Consider the following 22,953-nt stretch of genomic DNA (forward strand, 5'->3'; position numbering starts at 1 on the left):
TTAATTTAATCATCTAATATCTGTGTACCACTGTTCTCTGCATGACAAACTATGCTGTGCACTCTTTTATTTTGTCCTGGCAACTGCCTCCACATTTTACAGGCCCAGGGGTCTCCCATTGAAAAGTGGTTGCAAGACTGAAACCTAATTTTGCAAAGTGCTTTAGGAATCAGTTTATGTGGAACACTATATGTAAATTGCGGATTTGACCTAGCAGTTCTTTCTTAACAGAAATAATCCTCATTCCCATGAGTATGCCGATTGATTTACATGGGACTACTCATATCAGTAAAGGCTTACAGTATCAGGCCCTGGAACTGTATGCTATATAATCATCTGTTTGCTGCTGTTGCTGTTTTCTCCCTTGGGTGACTTTAATACAACTCTAGACTTGGATATTCTCAGTACTGAATAACATATTCTAAATATAGTAAAGCTACAGTCATCTTACTATGCAGTTTTGTGTCTATAACCTAGATTCTAAGGGGTTTTTTGGACTCCCATTTTCAGCAGATATTGTGAGAACCAAATGTCTGATGGTATCCTGCTTTACCAGCCTAAAGATTCATCCATGCACATATTTACACAACTGTACCATTCACAATGATTAATGTTTCCCCTTCAGTTCTAGTATTTTGTAACAATACATGATGGCTTCCTGGTCAGATTAGTTCCACCAGGCAAACTCTGCTTTGAGACTATGTAAACAGCCTTGATGTAGGAGCTTCAGCAGGGGATCGAGTCCATCTTCTCGGTAGGCTGCAAGCTTCTCTGCGGCTGTTACTCTCTTAAGGTTCAGTAATATGCTTGTTATGTGTGAACTTTTGTCTGCAGAGGTTAATACATGTCAAGGTTACACACATCATTATGGAAATATGGTACTGGCCTGGCCCCTGTCCTGCCTCAGCCTTCCTATAAACCCTCCAGTGCATACTGCCTATGGGGCATAAGGAAGAAGGAACGGGGAATAAGGAAACAGCTATAGCCTCATTGCATGCTGTGCCAGTGGAGCAAAGCTTTACAGTGCACAAACCATTCACACTTGCTGCAAAGACTCCTCCATCCATACTTTCAACTTCACTCAAAGCTTTCCACACTCTCCTATAGGAAGAGGAACATAAATATTTATGCCATCGTTTCTAACACAACAGTTAGCTAATTATTGGGTATTGCAGTTTATTTCAATAAGAAGGAGAAATTTCTTGATACAATCCTGTTTATATACAAGGAATGTACAAAGTCCAATTTTCTGGTATGGAGTAGGAATCACCAGCTCCGTACCTAGACTTCTGGCAGCCCCAGGGAAACTTTTACTATTGGGGCCCCCTTCGCCAGAGATAATAATAATCAGACAACAGAAAAAAAATTATCATGTTCATGTCTCCTTTCTGTCCGGGCCCTGGGCAGCTGCCTGGTTCACCCATGCCTGTATTCGGCCCTGGGAATGACAAGATAGCTTTGCTTATAGCTCCAAGTCTCTTTCATCCAATTTTTTATCTAAAAACCTCTCCCCTTTTTCTTCAGAGTCATACTACACAGGCTTTTGTGGCTGTATATGGGTTTTTTTAACTCCTCCTAAATGCCAGTACTATTCCTTCCATACAAAGAGCTCCAGCACCCTGTCCTGATCCATAGCTCTCAGTGATCTGTCAATTCTGTGTGTAAATATCCTTTAAAAAAATCAGGGTCCAAAACCTACATTTTCTGCATCAGTTTCCATGCCCAACCTTGTGAACTCTTACACGTGTGTACAGCTTTATGTGCATGAATAGCTAGGGAACAAAAAATAACGTGTTAACTTTTTGTTCATGGGTAACCCCCCAAATTATTGTAGGACAGAGACTCAAGAATCTAAGTACTGCAAAACTGGAAAGAGAAATCCCAAGGGTTAGTAACACAGCAGTTTTCTCTGTACAAGCCAGGAGAAAAGCACAAAGTAAACAAGACCCAGAGTGACCTGTAAACGAGCACTTTAGGATTCTTTTAACAACATGAAGCATTATCAGTCAAGAAACAGGACACCGCCTCTCATCTGGCAAGTTTTCCAGTACTGGCACAGGAGTAGGCCTCAGCTAGAGGACAGGATTTTCATTGCCTTTCTGACCCAGTGATTCTCAACCGGGGTGCCCTGAAACCCTGGGGGTCACAGGATGTCATGCAATGTTAGCACAGTTAGGCGTGCAAGCGATGAACCTGGAGATTTCAAACAGGAATCCAGAGCAGCCAAGCCCTTCTGACCTGCTCGGGTTTGCCTCCATCCCTGAAAGTGACCTCGAGTCTATCGGGGGGCACCTCGAATCAAAAAAGGTTGAGCACCGCTGTCCACCAGGAAGGTGTGGGGGTCTGTCCTCGAGTGAGATCTGCCGGGGCTTTGCTCCTGTGGCCAGCAGGGCCTGGTGGCTCAGGCCCCTCAGGTTGCTTAGCCCGACGTGAGGGATGATGTCAATGGGATTCAAATTGCCAGGGAGCTCGGGGGGCTGAGCCCCCCATAAGAGACAAGGTCCCCCTGTAATATTTGAAAACCATAACCCTAACTGGGGTCTCCAGTTTTATTAGGGCACCTGATGGGCTGCCAGTTTTTTTTGCAGACCCCCACGAGAGTCACAGCGTCCTTCCATCCACCCCTGACGGCAGGGACCTGACCAGGGAGGGCTGCTGTCCCCCTGCCAGGTTTCTTCCCAGAACAACTCCGCCCCGCGCCGCCCTGTCCGCGGCGGAAGCTGTCGATAAAGTTGGCTTTGAATGACCCGCGGCCAAGATGGCGGCGCCCACGGGCAGAGCGGTGGCTGGCGCGGCGCGTGAGTGGGTCTCGCTGCGGGGCCGGGCGGACGCGGGGTCCCGCTGCCCCTCGCGCAGGACGGCTCCTCTCCGCGGCCGGGCCCGGGGCAGCGACTGCACTGGGGGGGAGGGCGCTGCTGCCACAGGCACGTCCTTGGCCTTGGTGGCGTCTGCTGGCCGCAGCGTCCCCCCAGCAGCGGGCGTGGGAGACTTGTGGAGCTGGTGGCTCGAGCCCGGCGGGGCGGGTTTCCCTTGTGCACGGCCGCCCGGCCCCGCCGCCGTCGGGGCAGCTTCCCTGCGCGCGGCCTGGGGAGGGAAATCTCCCCTCCGTTGGCAGAGGCCTGTGGCTGCCTTTGCCGCACTCATTTGTACCAGTCTCGTGCAGCTTAAGGCCTCCTGTTCCTGTTCTTGCCCCCCCCCTGCGCAGTGTGATTGACGGTCTCTCCTGGGAGCCAGCCGTCTGAATTGCTGTGTCCAAACCGTGCTATTTTGTTTGTTTAACTGATGACTTGATCTGGAGCGGGCTGTTGAATGCCTGGCATAGCCCTGCCTAGGCTGGTGTTTGATAAGGGAGCTGAGGCCCAGTGCCTGGGTCTCCTCTAGGCCCGGGTCTCATCTATGCCCCTGAGTATATAAGGGGTGCACCAGGCTGTGGGAGAACAGTTGTTCGCCAGGGCTCCCCAAGGTCTAACGGCCACAAACTTATGGTGGTGCAAGCACCGACTCTGGACTCATTCAAAAAATGTTTGGATGCTTATCTTGCTGGGATCATTTGACCCCAGCAGACTTTCTGCCTATGGCAGGGGGGCTGGACTGGATGATCTCACAAGGTCCCTTCCAGCCCCTAATGTCTATGAAATCTATGTCAAGGACAGGATCCTGGGCTGCAGCAAAAAGGCACTTAACCCATGGGAGAGGTGGCACCTTGCTGATCCCAGAGAGATCCTGGAGTCATCGAGGCGATTCTAGTGTACATTAGAGAAGCCTGAAGGCCAACGTAAAGCGTGCTGGCTGCTACTGTCCCTAACGGTTATTGGTCCTTTCAGATTGCTGGGCTTTAGGAATAACAGGCCGTGATCCATTTGTGCTTGTGCCAGTGTGGGGAAGGCAGTGTTGGATATTTTCTTATGCCTTAATGCCGCATGAGGACCCTCTGTTAGCTAGAATGTGGCTTCACTCGGACACACAAGAGAATTGGGTGCAACTGATTAACTGGTGTCAGGGTATGTAACTTGATTCACATGGCATAGATTTGATCAAGTGCCCATTAAATCAATTGGCATCTCCCATTGACTTGCACGTGTACAGTGATACACTATTTATGTAATTATGTGAAGGGTCCGGATCTATTTTTTGATGTATGTTGCACTATACATTCCCTGCTTATAAACTCTTGTCACTAAAAGTATGTTAGTTCCCAAGGATAGGGACTACTGTTAGTGTTTGAACAGTGCTGAGTACTTTGATGTTGATCAGTGAAATAATAACTGAATTCAAAAGGTAGTCTAAATACATGCTGGAGCGAATCATTAAACATTTCAAAAGGTACTGAAAGGTTGAAGAAAGTGACATGACACACATTATATAATCTTTGTGAAATGTACGTGAAAGCAATTTTCTCTAAATGGTAATATTTCAGAAACGTCAGCCAAAAATATCCAATTTTCTGCTATCTCTAAAATATATAATAAAATAGGTCTTCAGGGCTCCGTATTGAGTGCAATGCTGACTATATTGCTGATTTAAAAAAAAAAAAAAAAAGCATTTACCAAAGGCTTAAAAACTATATATACTGCATTACGAGATTGGAAGGAAGGCACTTTTGTGGTTTGACAGTTGGTTAAAAGATAAAAATCAAAGGGTAGGGCTAAATTGGGTGGGCAAAATACTGCCCATGAGGCTGGATCTGGCGCACTGATTTTGTCCAGCCTACAGCGGGTCACCTTGCCCTGTCCAGCCCAGGCTGTGGCTCATGTAGGGCACAGCCCAGGCTGTGGCTCATGTAGCTGGTCCCACTACCCCTAGGCATTTAGCAGTGCTGGGTGGCGCAGTGGCCGGGCTTACTTCCTGGCAGCAGCCACTTCATCTGGCTGCTGCCTATGCACCCTGGCCTATTCATCCCATATCCACTGCTGGCTGGGCAGATGGGATGGGGCTACAGTCAGGCAGGGAGTAGCATCTGGGAACGGGAGAGTTGCAAAGGGTGCCAGTTCTGTGGACAGGGACGTGCAGCAAGTGGATCATGGCTCTGCCTTGGGTCCCAGTCCCTGCGCTGTCACTGCCTCAACGTCCCGGCCCTGCCCACCCATTCTGCTCCCAGATGCAGCTCCCCATGACCCGTGGCCACCTCTCATCCAACTGGCTGTGTGCCCTGCCCTCTCAGGTCCCAGGCAGTCTCCATGGAGTCGGTGAAAGTGTGGGGCCAGGGCAGTGCTGCAATCTGCTACCTGCATACCTCTGCCTGCAGAACCAATGCCTGTCACAGGGACTTGCAGGGAGTGGATCGACTCTGCCCCAGCCCTGTGGTGTCATGGCCCTGCGATCCCAGTTCTGGGTCGGCCCTACCCACCATCCTGCTCTCAAATGCCACTCCCCAGCGCATCTGTGCCTCCATCTCAACCTCCTGGCTCAGCACTGAGCAGAACCACTATGGGGAGTTTTGCTGCGCTGTTGTGGGGAGAGGGTGCAATGCTGCTAACCTAGCCTGCAGCAGTTCACCAAAACTCCCTGTTACCTTCTGGCCCAAATAATTACCCATCTCTGGGTTAAATGCTCACTTTTCAGGATGGAAGGGGGTCAAATATGGGGTCCCACAGAGATCTTTGCTGAGCCCTGTTTTGTTCAACAGTGACCTGGAAGTGGGGATGCACAGTAACATCAAGTTTGCAGATGAAACCTAATTATTCTGGGTAGTCAAGTTCCAAGCTGACTGAGAGGAGCTGCAGAAAGATCTCACTAAGAACCTCACTAAGTGAGTGAGGTTAAAAAAAAAAAAAAAAAAAAAAAAGGCAGGTGAACTTCAGTGTCAACAAGTGCCAGGTAATGTACCTGAGGAAAAATAACCCCATGTATACATAATGATGGATTTTGAATTGGCTATTACAAGTTGGGAAAGAAACCTTGAAGTTATTGTAGACTGTTCCCTAAAAACATCAGCTCAGTGTGTGCGGTGACCAAAAGAGTCTATAAAATGTTGAGCATCATTAAGGAAGGAATTGAAAACAAAATGGAGAACATCATCATGCCACTACACATATGCCTAGTGCACGAACATTTTGAATGCAGTGTGTGGCTCTGGTTCCCAGATCTTTAAAAGGATGTACTGGAACTAGAAAGGTACAGAGAAAGACAATTAAAATGGTCAGGGGCCAGGAGCAGTAGCCATACCAGGAGAGGCCAAAAAAGGCTAGGACTCTTCAGTTTGGAAAGGAGAGTTATAAGGGTGAGCAGGGGGGAAACAATAGATGTAAAAAATCATGAAGGTCATGGACCAAAGGTACAGGGAACTTGTTCTTTATGTCCCAGACTACTAGCACTAGGGGACACCCACTGAAATTAGTAGGTGACAGACTTACAGCTGAGGAGAGACTACTTGTTTATGAAACATAGTTAATTTGTGGAATTCATTGCCACAGAAGGTGGTGGAGGCAGATAGTTTAGCCAAGTTTTAGAAAGGGATTAGATAAATTCATGGATGATGGATCTGTTGAGCTGAATGATTGGAAATGTTTCTTTTCCTCTGGCATCTTTAAATCAATAATGCTGGATGCCAGGGAGGATATTGAATAGATCACTCTGGATGTATCTGTGCAGGCCGGGAGCGATCTGGGGCCCTTTTTTCGCGCCGTGGGCTGTGGCCAGCAGCCCGGACACGCTGGGTCGGAGAAAGCAGGCGACACGCTAGAATTAGGCACGGACGCTTAGTGGTTGATTCAAGATTGTTTACTTACACCGTAGATGGTCGCGATGTAGGCTGGACAGTTTCCCAGGTAAAGCTCTGCTTAAATCCCTATGTTAAGGACTTGGACAAAACTCTGACTCACACGAAGTTGTCGAGGCTCCGTGGAACTTTTTGTACGCAGGGAAGAGGGATACGTTGAGGATTGTGCTCGGCGACGGGGAGAAGAATCAATAGGTGATCAGTCTATTGATTAGCCAGCCGCAGGTCAAATCTCCGTAGAAGCACTCTGCAGCATGCTCGAAGTTCTCCAACTTGGTGGAAACCACCCAAGCCTCTTATACGGCCAGTAAGCCAATCGCTAGCTGCCACGTGGGAATAATTTAGAAACAACCAATAGTGGGGGGTCGAATTTGAATACAAATGGCGGGAACTCCTTGCAACATGCATTTCTATGCTGCAAAGAAGAAATGCACCCTGCAAAGAAAGCTTCAAACGGCGGGAAAATAATTCAGCGGTGCCAAAGCGCACAAACAAAAATCACACCCTTGGGTTGTGACAGTATCCAGTTCACTGCTTTCTCTAGCATCCACCCCTGCCATTGTTGGAGATGGACCATTGCTCTGACCCAGGATGGCACTTCTTGCGTTCTTATTGGAAGAAAAAATGCATACAAGAATTTAGCTATGCATGTTCAGTATTGGTGAATCTAGCAACCAGGAAAGATGCTTCAATCGAAATAGCCATTATCTCTCTAAACAACAAGCAATGAGCCCATTGTCCATCTTAAGCGAGGAAAAAATTGGGCAGAACTCAGTTTGAATCACTGGAGAGACATTTGTATAAGCAAAGAGCCTATCCTAGAATCAAAACAGTTACTAAAGGAAGGCAAACTTTAGAATTATTTATTTGTTTGTTTGTTTTTGTGAAATGCACAGAGTTTTTGGCATCTTTTTCTTGAAACCTGGAAGTGATAGGGCATAGTTCATCAAATAGGTTTACTAAAAAGTTTTATGATTTTTGCATTGCGTGTTCATTTTTTGATTCTTGTTTGTGCTGCTTCCTAATTTGAAAGTGAGGAACTGGAACAGGAAGATGAACAAATATTGGAGTTTTAAATAACATTCAGGTGCTTGTGTATTTAAAACAACATTGATAAGTATCTCCCTTACCTATCTTAATTTTGACTTGAATTAATATCTATGGGTTTAAAATTAGAACTGTATGGATGTCAAGAAGTGTACCGAGCAAGACTCATACCATTTCCATCTTGAATAAATTAAACGCATCAGATTTTTTGGACTGAGGAAAAGTTGAAAAAGTCTCTGAAAAAGCAAAAACCCTCAAACATAAATATTTGCATGGAAAAAAATATTTCATGTTCTGTTGTCCAGCTTTCTCCAAAGGAGAAGGAAATCTAATGAAATATTGTTAAATGTGTACAAGTTTAAAGGATTTTAAAATTATTTTCCCTCCACTAGAATAGTGGAACAGTCTTTCTTTCTCAGTGTTAATCTGGTGTTAAATCAGTTAAAGTCTTGCTAAATTCTGGCCACAAACACTGAGCAATTTTTCAAGTGGTACACAAACTAGTCTTTGCTTCTCACACACAGCTGCATGTTTTTAATTGGTAATTAAATTTATCTTCTTTTTTGTCTACAGCATAGCCATTTTAAGGCACCATTTCATCTTCAGAATTGCTATTTAAGAATTATTAAAATAACAACACAAAGAATATAGAACACTGGAGTTTCCGTACGTCCAATGCAACAGCAAAAGAATAATAAGTAGAAGCGAGAGAGAATTGTCTGGAAGAGATTCTGGATTAAATCCTGGTCCTATTGTAGTTAATTGAAAGACTTCCATACCCTTCGGTGATCTGGGGTTTCACACTCTGCTTTTATGCTTTATTTACATAGATTGGAGGAGACGGCCAAGTGCCAGTTATTAGTGTGCTTGCTGTATGTGAAGGTCCAGTAATTGATGTTTCAGAGTGGTTATCCACAGAGCTGCACAAGTAGATGGAAATAAGTATTCATATTCTAGTCTATTTTGCCACTCCAAAGACTTCTGAGCAGACTTTATTTTCTGTATTACATTTATTCTCTTGAATTATATGCATTATCTCTATCAGATATATGGCTCACATACAGGCCCCACCCCCAATTTATCAACTGTAGCTCTGTTAGTCATAAAATTTTCTTTAAGCTAGTAGCTTTTTGCTTGGCTTTGCACCCATAAGTCTGTATTCGGTGAACTAAACCTCTAAGTGTCTTTTACGTGGAATGAACCCAGGTCTTGCAGGAAAGAATGAAGACTCGCTTAAATTTTAAACTGCAGCTACTATTAACTTTCTATCTGTTACAGGAGAGAGTGAGCCTGAAGAATACATAAGCCAAGCTATTATTCCTGTAGTACAAAGTCAAAGTCTCAGTGTGTCCTTGGCACAGTCTCATAGCAATATGGCACAGTTGGAGATGTGAAGACTGAGAATGCATTAAATGCTTCTAGTACATTCTTGTACACCTTCTAGAGGTGCCTTAAACATCTACAAACCCCCATCTCTGTCACCATTTAGGAAAAAAAATTCTGGAATCTGCTGTCAAATCTAATTTTCTGGTTTGGGTTGTGTTTAATCAATTCAGCCATATTTCTATACCCCTCTCCTTTTTTTTTTCTCTCTTTAAATGCCATCTGTGAGTAACATGAATACATTAATTCCCTACCATCAGCCTCACATATTAGACTTATTTCATTATTAGGGGCAGAAAAGGACTTTTTTTTTCTTTCTTTTTTTAAATTGAGAAATGGATTTTTGAATCACCAGTTTGTTTGTTTTGTTGTTTTTTTACTCAGGAAGTAGGACCAGAGGACTCCATTAATTCTTTTAGGGACCTCCCCATGTACATATAATGTTATCCAAAAACCATGTAATTTTTGGAGTCCTCTGGTCATGTAATTATTGGGATGTGCAGTGTCTGCTCCAGCCAGTCCAGGACCTGTGCTGCACATAGTGCCCATAGGTATCATGTACAATGTAAGGCCCAGATCTGATGGAGCAGGCACAGTGTATGGCATGTGTCCTGGATATGCAGAGCCCTCATGCTGGAGCAGGTACTGCATGCAGTGTGACACTTGCCCTGGCACTCTAGGATGCACATCTCACATGGCCTGGATCCTAGAGTGGTCAGAGCTGGTGCTACAGGCATTGGGTCTGGCATGGGAGGTGGGGGGGCGGGGTCCGTGGGCCCATTGGCCCAGTCCAACTGTGGACTGGCCCCGTGTCACTCATTCAGCCCACGGGGCCAGACAAGTTTTGACACTTTTGTTTTATACCATAAGATCAAGGCCTAGAGCAGTACTGAATCCCTTTTCTGCAGTACTGTTCCCTTACCTCATTCTATAGATGTGGTAAGAGCAGCATCGCTGTGCAGTTCATGGAACTTCTCTTCCTTTTCCTTGCCCCCATTTTAAATCTGAAGACATCACAATCTAGGATCCATTATGGCAAACCACTATTCATAACAATGACATACTTCCTTCTTTAAGCTGCTTATATAGCCAAGGTTGTAACTGAGCAGCTACCAAAGTACTCAATGAAATCGCTTCATAGTGAACCATCTACAGGCAAAGTCAAAATGTCCAGGTATTGGATTGGGGGTGGGGAGTGTAACAGAAAATTGTAGCATTCTTTTTTCAGGGACAAATACATGCTGTAACAGGAGATGAGTCCACAGCAAGTTATAGTTCAACAGTGCCTTCAATGAGTAATCCAGAAAGAAAGCTCAAGTATTATAATTGTGCAGATATTATTTCTTGTGTCAGTGATATTTTCCTTAAGTAAGTTTTCTTAGAACCTTTATTTCATTTTCATCAACCTCTTCTGTCATATGATCATCCAGTATTTAGTGATCTTTTGCCTATGTTTTATGCTTAATTCCACAATGTTTCTTTTATATACTGGGAGAAATATAGCTGTTTGCATAAATAGAAATGTTTTGGAGGCAGTAAAGAGTTTTCTCTGTCTTTATATGGTACATGTGTTCCTGGAAAATGGCGCATAACGTGAATTCACATAAAGGGAACTCACTTAACAATGTAACAAATAGGGATATGTTCCAAGACCATGACTGGACTGACCCCCAGACCCATTTCTACAAGACAGTTTTGGTACTCGCTAACAGCATACGGTACATACAAGCACAGGGTGGTGGTGAATGTGGGGATGCACTACAAAAACACATGTTGCAGACAACAAGTGAGGAGCACAGGAGACTATATTTTGGTGCGTGTCACTTCCACAATATGCACCTCATAAAGCAGCTGACTGCGGGCTTCCACCACACCGATTGCATAAGAGGTTATATGCGAGGTAAATTCAAAGTTTTTGGTATAAAGGTCATCGCATAAGAGCGAATTCGCACATACAGAACCTGCATAAAGTCAGGGAAACCTGTACTCTTAAAATGGCAATGCCAGACCCTGTATTCTGAAAAGAAATAACATTGTTACACTCTTTCTACCTTCAAAACATTTCACAGACATTAACTTCTGATCTTGAAACAGACTCATTAAATTAATTATTACTCCATATATGGATATGGAAACTGACAGAAGCAGGAGGACTCCCCAAGATTTAAGAGAGAATGAATGGGGGAGAAGGAATGACACTTGAGAGTTCTTGGCTCCTCTTGTGTTTGAACTACTAGATGATGTTGGGCCTTCACTTAGCCCCTGATATGTTACATTTAAGACACGATTTAACAGGTTAATTGCACCCTAAATACTAACCTGCGCACATGTGCAAGTCAATTTAAGGTGTGATAATACAGTAAACAAGTCACAAAGTTATTTGACACATAACATGGACTAACTTTGGCTCACTTGTATCATGCCTTAAATTTAATGTGTGGCCACCTGTGCGCTAAACCAGCTGGGTGGCACACTTTGTTTAATAGCTCCTGGTGCATGGGGAGCCTGGCATCAGTCTATGACAACCTGATCCTGAGGTCACTGTTTGCTGGGACCTGTCCAGCTGGGCAGCACATGTGGTTATATAGATCCCAGTGCACAGGGGCACACCCAGATGCCAGGTTCCCCATGTACCAGGAGCTATAAAAGCCACGTGTGCCACTCAGCTCAGCAGCGCATGGGTTTTTCTCATCCCCAGTGCATGGGAAGCCTGGGAATGGGCTTCAGCAGCATGATCCCGAGTTTCCTGTGCCGCCACCCCCCCCACCCAGCCGCAGCTGGGATTTTTGACACAAGCAAGTAAGGCACAACTGGGATCTGATCATTGATCCTGAAATTGTGTGTTCTTTGCACATGTGGCATGGCAGGAGGCCCAATTATTGTCATTGCTGATTAGATCCCATCATGTCTTCAAGTGAGTATCTTTCAGGGGTTAACTATCTCCTTATGCTAGGAGAGGGGTTGAGTAGTTACTTTCTACTGGGACTTGAATTTTAAGAATAGATATATTAGTTCTTCATAAATGTGGCTGTAAAACTCCTGAACATTATGTTTCTGTCTGTCTTAATGGTAAGATTCTGAAACAGTGTATAGACCAGTAGTGCATAGCTGGCCTTTACACACTATAAACTTGTACATATAATTGGGAAAAATCTCATTTTGATATTTGGCTCAACTGAAGCTTAAAATGAACTTTTTTTCTGTTAGCTGTATTTGAAAGGGACAGAGCTGCACATTCATGCTGTAAACCCTTCAGTTACTACCTCTGGATTAATTTAATAGTTTCTGAAAGAATAATAGCTGTTGAACTGATAGGAGGGAGCCATTTCTTTCCTAGTGTTATCTTGCTACCTTTATCTTTAGCATACTGGTGAAATGAGTACGCTAAGTGTAATGACAGGGTTTATGTAGGCTTCATTAAAGGGGGAAAGGACATACATTGATTTTATGTAACTTTGTTCTCCTTAAAAGGATTATAGCAATACTATTCAATTTTACAGGTCTTCTTGCCGGGTTGCAAGCTACTTCTTTCTCAATCAGAACTTCAGCCACAATTTCCTCAACTGAAAAAGTTCCGCATTCTTTGTGGAAACTTGGCCGTCTCAATCATGTAGCAATTGCAGTCCCTGATTTAGAAAAGGCCCGATCTTTGTACAAAGATGTGCTAGGAGCCCAGGTGAGTGAGACAGTTCCTCTTCCTGAACATGGTGTCTACACTGTTTTTGTGGAACTGGGAAATACGAAGCTGGAACTGCTGCACCCTCTTGGAGAGAGAAGTCCAATTGCAGGCTTTCTGCAGAAAAACAAAGCTGGAGGAATGCATCATGTCTGCATTGAGGTATTCTAGTTGCACATTTTTTTAAATACCTTGTTAAAAAGCTGCATATTTTTTCATCTATTTGACCCAAATAAAGGAAAAACGTGATGCTTGTTGTTTTTGTGGGGATTTCTGTTGAATGAGGGGGGGAAAGTTGATTTGTAGCTTGAAATTTATAGTTCACTTTGACTTTGTCAGGATTCAAGCCTTTTAAGAAAATAGACCCAGTTCAAATAATTGATTTCCAGTGTCATGCCTGCAAGATACAAAAGAAATGCATGGAATGTAGATCTTCAAGAGGAGCCTATCTTCAATAGTCACCTGCCTGGGGTCATCTGACCTCGGTCCTCTTTCCTGCCAGGGGCTGGGGGCGGACACAATGATCCATTGTGGTCCCTTCCGACTCTAGAATCTATGAATGTCTTGGGAAAAGGTCACTTTGCAAGTTACAAGTCCATCTTTTTTTCCTCCTTTGCAAGTGAGTCTTGATATATGCAGAATAAAACTGCTGATGAAGTGGTGTCTTGTTGTGGTTTTTTAAACACATCACAGCTGTGACTATTGAAGAACAGTATCAAAGTTTTAAACTTGTCACTATATATTGCATCCATATACTGTATTTTCTTGCATACAATATGCACCTTCCCTTCCCTGCTCCCCAGTCAACTCCCTTGTAGAGTAAGCAGAGAAGCTGATTTTTTTACACCAGAGATGAAAGCACCCAGCTTTGATTCCTGTCCTACAGTGCAGCAGCTGTGGTGTTATTATTCAGGCAGTTGTGGAAGTCAGTTGATGTAATGGCTCACTGTTAAAACCTGTAGAATAAAGAACAACCATCTCTCCTTTTTAATAGTCTTCCTTTAAAAGGAGATGGTTCCACTACTTAAGTCAACCTTTCTTAGGACAACTTCATTGTCTGTCAGCTGCTCCTGGCCTCTTCTATTATTTCATAATCCTGGAGACTGTTTAGTTCTCTTCAAAATCGGAAAAGAAAAATCTGAACCACTTGTGGGCCAGTCTTCAGCAGAATCTAGGTTTTGGCTTTACTTAAGTTGTAAAGGGAGAGTGAGTGAGCTGAAGATTAGGCTCTGTCACTGCTCTATGCAGCCGTAACTCTGAAAAAGTCTTGTTTGTGAAAGGCAGAATGAAGCGAAAGGTACATATTGTATTTGGGGGCATATAATATGCAGGAAAATATGGAGTATGTATATATAATGAATTCCTCATGGTTTATAGGTTCTTGTCTTGCAGATACATGCTTGCTTAACCTTGTGCATGCAAGCAGTCCTACTGAACTTTTTAATGGGATTACTGATGGAACTAAAGTTCAAGTTAAGTGTTCTGTCAGATTGTGGCTATGAACAATTGTGTAGTCAGCTACGTAATTGTACAGAAAAATATAAAAATCTGTATATATGCAGCATAGCCAAGTCTTCCCCTACACTACGTCCTAATATTGTCACAGTAGATATTGGGTGAAAAAAAACAGCCTAACTGCCCTATGAAACGCATGCAGAACAACTGGTATCTCAAATCTACTAACTCATATTTCCCATTCAGAACTTTTAACAGCCAATTTTATAAGTGGGTGTTAACTTTTTTCCCATAAGGTTAGACTGAATCTGAGTAATTGTTAGTTGGTCTTAACTCTTTTTTTTCCACCTAAGACTTATATTTGACTTCCTGTAGAGAATTAATTGCATTAACACCTACTATTGTACCTGAAACCCAGAGACAGTTCCCTGATTCTATGAGCCTTCTGTTGTGGTAAACTGATATTTTACCTGCTAATTAGGACAGAAAATACATTGCCATATAGACTTGCTCATTACATAGCATCAAAACTTTCGGCTATATTCTCTGTGGCACAAGAAACAAAATCTTTATGGCAGTGGATTGCTGTCAACAAGGAACATTGAGAAATAAAATTGAGTGCTTAGATGGAAGTGCTCCAGTTTTCTGTTGCTATGGAAATTTGTCATTGAATGACTGTAGAATCAATGCAAGTGAAACTTATAAGAGAAATCTTTTAATTGATTTGGATCTCCTTGCATACATACACGTTGAAAGATTGTTGTAGCTTTTTGCTATATATGAAAATAATTCACTTAACTAAAGCTCCCACATTTAACTTGTCCTTTACCTTAATGTTCAGCTGCTACTCCAGTACTAAGATGGCTTGGCAAAACTGAGGAGGAAATATTGCTCGTAGTTATACTTGTATAGGCCTTTCATAAAAGGAGGTCACAAAACATTCTACAGCCAAAAGCAATATTGTGAGGTCTTTCTGCTTTATAAAGCAGTACAGTGAATTAAAAATATATTCAGTTGAGCTATTCAAGATTAGACAGTCACCCAATGGTATGGGAAAGCATAAAAGCCATGAGTGGTGACATTGTCACATGCTTTACCCACTACATGTCCTGCTTCCAAGTATGAATATTTATATGTAATATGAATAATATATGTAATGTAATATAATTGCAGTCTGTTTTCACAATTCATATAAGCATGGTAATTCTGGGCTGTATTTATTTTGCATACAAGCCTTGTGAACACATTAAACAGGATAACTAATTAATTGCATAACTCCATTCTGATGATAAGATGGAATCAACATGCCTGAGTAGAGAAGGGGAGTGATTTGCTTCTGAATAGCAATCTATGATTATGGCAAATATTAGGTTTAAGCCTGCTGAATTTTAAGAGGAGATAATTTGGCATCATCTTATGCATGGCGGGGGAGGGGGGAAAGGCAAAATTAAACAGTACATAAAAAGACATGCTTTCATTAGCTGTTCTTTTTTTCCACTTATTTCATTGACTGCATCTCTTTAATAAGGTTTGGGGTTTTTTTACCTGTTCACAAACTGATTGGCCAATTCCTTTTTAGAAAAATGAAGATTTTTTTTTCTCAGAGAGCTGGTCCTCCTTCTATTTTACAAACAGTAGGGTCGGGGAGGTGAGGAAAAAGGCTCTTAAGCCCTAATCCCTTACTTGTAGATGTGTTTATCTTTACCACAGACATTTTTCAGGATGGAGGGAGGTCAGAAGTGGGGTTGTACTCGGATCTGTGCTGGGCCCTATTTTATTTAACAGTTTCCTCAAGGACCTGGAGGTGGGGGTGCACAGTGACATCTAGTTTTCAGGCAATAGCAAATTATTTTGGGTAGTCAAGTCCCAAGCTGACAGAGAGGAGTTGCAGAAAGATCTCTGTAGCAGGACACTCAGGTGCCTGCTACTGCGAGAGCCAGGAAGGCTCCTCAGGTGCCGGTCGCCAAGGCAACAAAAGGGGGCTAATGGGTTACACCTGCCTAGCCAGCTGAAAGAAGGGGCAGGGCCTGGCCTATATAAACCACAGGCAGGAGGCCAGGCAGCCAAGGCAGAAGGAGCTCCCTGCCAGAAAGAAAAGAGAAACCAAGCAGGGATGCCAGAGCAGCATTGGTCACCACCGGGTGACAGAGAACCCTGGTAGGCCTGAGCGCAGTTTGACTAGAGGCTTATGTTTGCTTTGTAGCCCAGGGGCTTGTGTCTATGTTGCTGTTTGTTTGTTTATTGCTGGTGGTTTGGGTGAGGCTATAAGGGGATGGAGGAGGCCTCATAGGGGACTCACAGTAGAGTGAGGACCCCAGCCCCAGTGAGGGCATGGAGTTCAGAGTGTACAGACCCCAGCTCCGGAGAAGAGCCCGGTGAGAGGGCAGCCTCGCGGAGAAGAGCCCGGTGAGAGGGCGGCACTACAGAGAAGGCCCCAGTGGGGGCGCGGAGAGCCCCAAGAGAGGGGCAGCATTACGGAGAAGCCCCAGTGGGGGCGCGGAGAGCCCCAAGAGAGGGGCAGCATTACGGAGAAGGCCCACAAGGCTTGCAGATACAGAACACCCAGAGCAGGAGAACTGCGGCCAAGTGGAGGAGAGGTAGCCTCCCTATAAAAACACAGATATCATCAAAGTCGTGGTGGGCGAGAATAGGAGGGTGCAAGTCTGAAGCTTGGCACAGTAGAGGAGGCAATGGGCTAGCACAGTGACCCTGTCGTCTCTCCTGTTACAATCTCACTTAAGTTAAATGAGTGAGTTTTAAAAAAAATGGCAGATGACCTTTAGCGTCAACAAGTTCAAGGTAATGCACCTAGGGAAAAATAACCTACATACACAGTGCTGGGTTCTGAACTAGCTGTTACACTTGGGAAAGAAACCTTGGAATCATTGTAGAATGTAGATTGTTCCCTAAAAACATCAGCTCAGTGTGTGTCAGCAATCCCCTCCCCCCCCCCCCAATAAAATGTTGGGCATCATTAAGAATGGCATTGAAAACAAAATAGAGAACATCACCACACCACTGTACAAAACCATGGTGCACCCATATCTTGACTGCTGCATGCAGCTCTGGTTCCATCTCAAAAACGACATAAGAGAACTCGAAAAGGTACAGAGAAGGGTGACCCAAATGATCAAGGCCCCAGAGCAGTTGCCAAACCAGGACAGACTAAAAAGGGCTAGGACCCTTTAGTTTGGAAGGGAGAAGGGATATGATAGATGTTTAAAAATGATGAAGGGTGTGGACCGAGCAAATTGTTCCAAGTCCCAGAATACTAGAACTAGGGGGCACCTATTGAAATTAGTAGGTGACAGATTTATGGGACTTTACAGTGGATTATAAAATGGAGAGGCCGCTATCCTTTTAAAAATGCTGTTTTAGTTACCCAACAATTTTAATCAAATTAATATATTTCCAGTTTCTATAAAATTGGATATCTACTGCATTTTCTCACAAACCTTTTTACCCTCAAAACCAGTTACTGGAAACTACTGTGCATGTCATATATGAGAAAAACAGTGAGGCAGAAATTGCTTTTACTGGGCAAAAATGAAAGTAAAATCTGCATGCAGCTCTCAAGAGTAGAACAATGAGCAGGCCCAGCTCCCTAGTTCCTGCTACTCTGTTACTTTCCACAAGGAAAGATTTTTTTTTTTTTTTTTTCTCTCTCTCTCTCTCCCCCCCCACTCCATTCAGCCGTTCAAAAACAAGGTGCATATTTTTATTCCAGGGCATGTTGTATGCAAGTAAATATGGTACTTGCAATTATTCAAGAAGTTAAAAGGAAATTGAATTAATTCTCTGTAAATGGTCACTAAGCTGAATTGCTATGCAGAGCTAATAGCAAAACGTGAAAGACTAGCAATTTAGCAAGTAGGGGGTTGGGAAGGTATATGTGATAAGACTTGGAGGGAAAAAAACCTTCAAATAGAAATAGTGACACTGTTTGGTTACAGGTACAACAAGAAGGAACACGTAGGCATTTTTAAAATGCTTACATCTACTTTTACAATATATCTGTATTTAGAAGCAAGGGAAGTTGCTTGGAGAAAAATTTGTTAGCAGCATTGACATATTTTGTATAGAATCTGATTTGGCGGGAGACCTGTGACCTTTCCTACTGCAGAAGCAACTAAAGAAAGTTGTTAAAAGGCATGTCATGCTGTTAACTCCTAAAATTAAAAACAGTGGGGCTCTCTCTCATCCCATGTTGGAAAGTAGTAAGTTAGAAAAATATATTAGCAAGCCCAATAGGTCAATAGAGCAGAGATCTACAAGAACTCAATACTAATTTATACCACATGAAGGAGGTGAGGTTTTTGGCTGCCAAGCTTTTGCTGCATGAACTCAGGAGACTCTCCCTGTTCAAAAATGTTTTAATTTCGGGGGGGTTTGTTTAGTGACAAGACGAATAAGAAAGGTTTTATGGGTTATAGGAAACCTTGGATTCCCAGCTCTAGGCAAATGCCAGCCAACAGCCTTGTTCATACTAGAATAGATGATCCACTATGATACCCAAGTCAAAACTAGTGCTGTGTAGTAAGCCAATTTTCCATTTTCTGGGAGACTCGAATTTAAAAGAATATTATTTTATACAGTAGGACAAAAACTTAAAACTTTGAAAAAAAAATTTGGGTTCAGTTGTTCAGTTTCAGTGTAATTATGACTCTTTAAAACTTCTGAAAATATGCTGATATAAAAGCAATGAATACTTTGAAAAAGTCAGGCTGACCTGAAAAAAGTCAAGAAAAAAACATCATTCTGAATTATGGAAATGATCAACCCCCCCATAAGTGTGTCAAAATTGATAGCTTTTGCTAAATACATCTACTTCTGACAAAAGTTAGCTTTTTTTTTTTTTTTTTGTATAGCAAAGATAAAATATTTCTGATCAGCTCTAGCTATGATATTTTAACACCTGTTATGGAAAGCAGTTTGAACACCTGGTAGAACAGAAGGGGAATCTGTTCTTCACACATGCACACACTTATTTTTCTTTATGTAGATACCCCCACAAATGCTCTAGAGTTCAGTTCCGTTATTGTCCCTGTGGATGTAGCAATTCATTCCAGCTGAGCTCAGACAGAGTTTGCCTTCTGGCTGATTTAGTTGGCCATCTCTGCAGGGAGCAGAGGCAGCTGTGGTGGGTTCTCTGCTCTGGGAATTAACCTGGAGGGGACTACAGTGCATCACAGCATGCATTACACACAGTATCTTATTTTAGGGAATGCTTTACTGTCACATGTTTAAAAGAAGGAGCTTGGTAACAATGTGGGTATGACTATGGCAACTTCAGGATTTCTAAAAACTCTATTGAATAGAAATATGACTTAATTGAAGTCTACTTCTGTAATCAGAAGACATGCTTCCCTCCCTCCCCCTCCCAATTTGCAGGCTTACGCAATCCTCTGTGGCCTGGCACCTCTTCAAAAATAGCAGCTCCGTTATTTCTGTCCTTACTGTGTGTTTTGAGTGCTAATTTTATTTTTGTATGCACGCAAGGCTCAGTTTGTCAGTATATTAAAAATAAAGCCATTTTACACAACATCATGCTAGGTCTGTGTTAATTACTGTTCTTTTTTTCTTTTGGGTTGCCCTGAAATAGTGTGTGATGCTGCTGTTATAATTTAAATACATTTGTCCAATAGGAAAAATGGGTCACAGTCTGGTGTGTATTGTCAGCCAGTATTCCTGGTAATTCTCAAGGTTCCTTTTAGGAGACCAGTTTATACCAAACCTTACTCTAACCCAAGGGAAGGATGCATCTAAGCCTAGTGGCACTCCCTCACTGGCGTTTAATGAGTCTGGAGTCTGTCTTCAATTAGGCAAGCTTGTTTATTTGCTTGTTTGTTGGGGGGGTTTTGTTAATAATACTGCAAAGCAATATGATATGCTTGTTAGTAGTAATGCAAGGGCTTCTTGCTGGTGGTTTAAATTATATATGAATTCTACATGATATAATAACTATAAAATCAATGTATTTGCTGCTCATAAAGTAAATCTCCTTTAACAAACATAATTGTTGAATATAGAAGAGTCACAAGCCCTTGACTATATTTTTGTAAGATTCAATGTAGCTGCATAATTCTAAAAAAAAAATAAATGTTACACTGAAATGTGCTGCTTTAACACCACTGTACCCAAGATAATTTGAATTTTGGAGTACATTTTTAGACTATGTACACTTTTTTTATTTTTATTTTTTTTAATAAGGTGGATGATATAACAGCAGCAGTGGCAGAACTGAAGAAAAGAAAGATCCGAATATTGAGTGAAGAGCCCAAAATAGGTGCACATGGCAAACCAGTGATTTTTCTTCACCCTAAAGATTGCCATGGAGTACTTGTGGAACTCGAACAAGCATGAGCTGTGTTACTAATAGCTGAAACTATGAATTAATTGCAAGCCTCATTAGATGGTGTCAGGAATTGTAATATGCCTTTCAATGATAAGTCACTGTACTGAATCTTTTTTTCTTGTTGATTAGGCATCTCAGCTCTTGACTATTGAAACATAGCATTGGGTATAGGAGGAACCTAAAGCACTGGTAACCTTCATCATTTGGGGCTATAATTTGTTGTCTTTCTGGTACAGATCTTAAGAAATAATATTAACATTTTGCTCAAATTCCCCTAGACCTGGGCTGACCATATGGACATCCAGGACATAATACCGGACACTGCCTCCCTCTCCTTCCCCCCCCACCCCCCAAATGGACATCCGGGACATAATACCGGACACTGCCTCCCTCTTTCCCCCGCCCCCCCATCCTCGGCGCGCTCACAAATTGGTAGAGGCAGGGCTGTGTGCTGGGCAGGCAGCAGTGCCTGCCTGACAACCTGCAAGGCCCTCTACACCACTCTGACTCCTGGTCAGACTGTGCCTTGTACGCCTGCATTTCCAGGATGCCCATTGTAATTTCCAACAGCCAGCAGGGACCAGCCTCAGAAATCTAGGACTGTCCCAGCTAAAATGGGACATGTGGTCACCCTACTTAGACTATGAATCTATATAGCAACTCATGAGCTGGGTTGCATATATTAAATATAATGAATTATTTTCTGTTGCATCACAGTTTGTAGCATAATCTTATCTCTGTTGCCACAGAAACTGGGGGTTTATAGGTCGCCCCACGTAAGTTTTCTCTCTCTTTCAGTGAGGACCCACTTCTCAATTACAATATATTTCTTAAGGGAATATCTGAGCTAGGTCAACAAGAGAACACCCCATTTTTTTGCTTTTGCTGCCACAAGAGCTATCTGAGCTTCACATCGATTGGTTTATTCAATAAAAACCTTGCATTATTGCTTGGGTTTCTGAGATTGCTAAGCAACTTTTATCTAGCATAACAATTAGTGCCAAGAAAACATTCTGTGTATGTCACAATGTTGTGGCTTTACATACACTATGTATGTGAAAAATCAAGATTCCTTGATCTGTTTGAAATGCATGCTGGATTACAGAAATTAAAACTTCAGTTTTGTCAGCTGGTGTACACAGTTAACCTGTGCTGTTTTCTTTTCTTTTTTTCTTAAGTGACCTCCTATGCCTACGCTAAAAATTGACTAATCAGAAAATATGGGGCATATATGCAAAAGACTAGTGAGTAATATTTTCACATACTATATATTACAGGGGGTTTTTTTGTTTTTCTTCTTGAAGGCATTTATGAAAACAGTGCTTATGATTTACAAAAAGGCAGCATATTAACAGGTCAGTTAATGAAAAACTTGTATGAATTTTTAGATTATAAAAAAAATATAAAACAAATACCTTGGGCCCTAATCCTGGAAACAGTTATGCATGTCAACTTTCCATGTTACTCATTTCCCTGAAATCAGCAGGACTGATATGAATATATTTTTGTTGGATTGGAGTTAGTAGATTAAATTGTTTCTTTCAATCTCCCAAAGACCCCATTTGATTTTGATGAAGATATCCACTGCCTGTGTAAACAAAGTGAGCAACAGTTAGCCAACCTCTATTTAAATTTCTTTGGTATCACTACCATAATCTATAAAAGTTGCAGATGTGGTGTTCATCCTTTTACGTGTAACCAAATAAAAACTTTATATAAATCCTTTAAAAAACAGATTACTTGTTTGTGTTTGTTGCTTGTTTATTTTAAACAGAATAAAACATTTCTGAATTTCATTCTTTCACTGAGTTCTGCATATGCTGCTTGAGCTGTTTCATCCTTCTATGAAGACTTTTTTTTTTTAATCCAGTTTAATCTATGCTGTTCCCAGTAAGGGTGCAGTGATTTAAAAAAAAATTGGGGGCTGATATCGATGTACAGTTATTGACCAGCCATATCGACTGATACCGATCCGATTGCTGATATGCAGCCCAGGCAGCTTGGAGAGAAATGTTCAGTCGGTAAATCTGTTGGGAGGAAGGGGCATGGGATGGAAGCGGTGGCTCATCCAGGGGATGCGGTGGAAGGGGCCGCTGTAGCTGCTATTCACACCGCCAGGGAAGTAGCGGGGGGCAATGTGCGCCCTGGATCTATGTGGGGTGAGGGTGGGCTGCTGCTGCATGCTTGGGGTTGAGGACTGCACCAGGCTCTTCATAGTGACTGTGTTGGAGCCAGACTGGGCAGGGCAGGGGGGAGGGGAGCTGCAGCAAATTTTGGAGTGGCTATAGTCCCCCCCCCCCAATAGCCCACCTCCCAGTG

The 22,953-nt window shown here is 42.7% G+C and overlaps 1 protein-coding gene across 5 annotated transcripts; it reads left to right on the forward strand.

Annotated features, from left to right (window-relative positions):
* The first annotated feature begins 2,724 nt into the window (after nucleotides 1–2,724).
* On the forward strand, nucleotides 2,725–22,430 carry MCEE (methylmalonyl-CoA epimerase). 5 transcript variants are annotated; one of them, XM_006259754.3, is made up of 3 exons: nucleotides 2,725–2,798; nucleotides 12,649–12,986; nucleotides 20,490–22,430. In XM_006259754.3, the coding sequence occupies exons 1-3, from the start codon at nucleotides 2,759–2,761 to the stop codon at nucleotides 20,640–20,642; spliced, it is 531 nt and encodes a 176-aa protein (XP_006259816.1). In that variant the 5' UTR covers nucleotides 2,725–2,758; the 3' UTR covers nucleotides 20,643–22,430. The 5 variants fall into 5 exon arrangements, with proteins under 5 accessions (XP_006259816.1, XP_019333332.1, XP_019333334.1 ...); XM_019477787.2 differs by lacking the exons at nucleotides 2,725–2,798; nucleotides 20,490–22,430 and adding exons at nucleotides 2,853–4,001; nucleotides 13,214–13,485; XM_019477789.2 differs by lacking the exon at nucleotides 2,725–2,798 and adding an exon at nucleotides 2,855–4,001 and having other exon boundaries at nucleotides 12,649–12,824.
* The last annotated feature ends 523 nt before the right edge of the window (nucleotides 22,431–22,953 follow it).

The sequence above is a fragment of the Alligator mississippiensis genome, chromosome 11 (genome assembly GCF_030867095.1).
Source record: "Alligator mississippiensis isolate rAllMis1 chromosome 11, rAllMis1, whole genome shotgun sequence".
NCBI lineage: Eukaryota > Metazoa > Chordata > Crocodylia > Alligatoridae > Alligator > Alligator mississippiensis.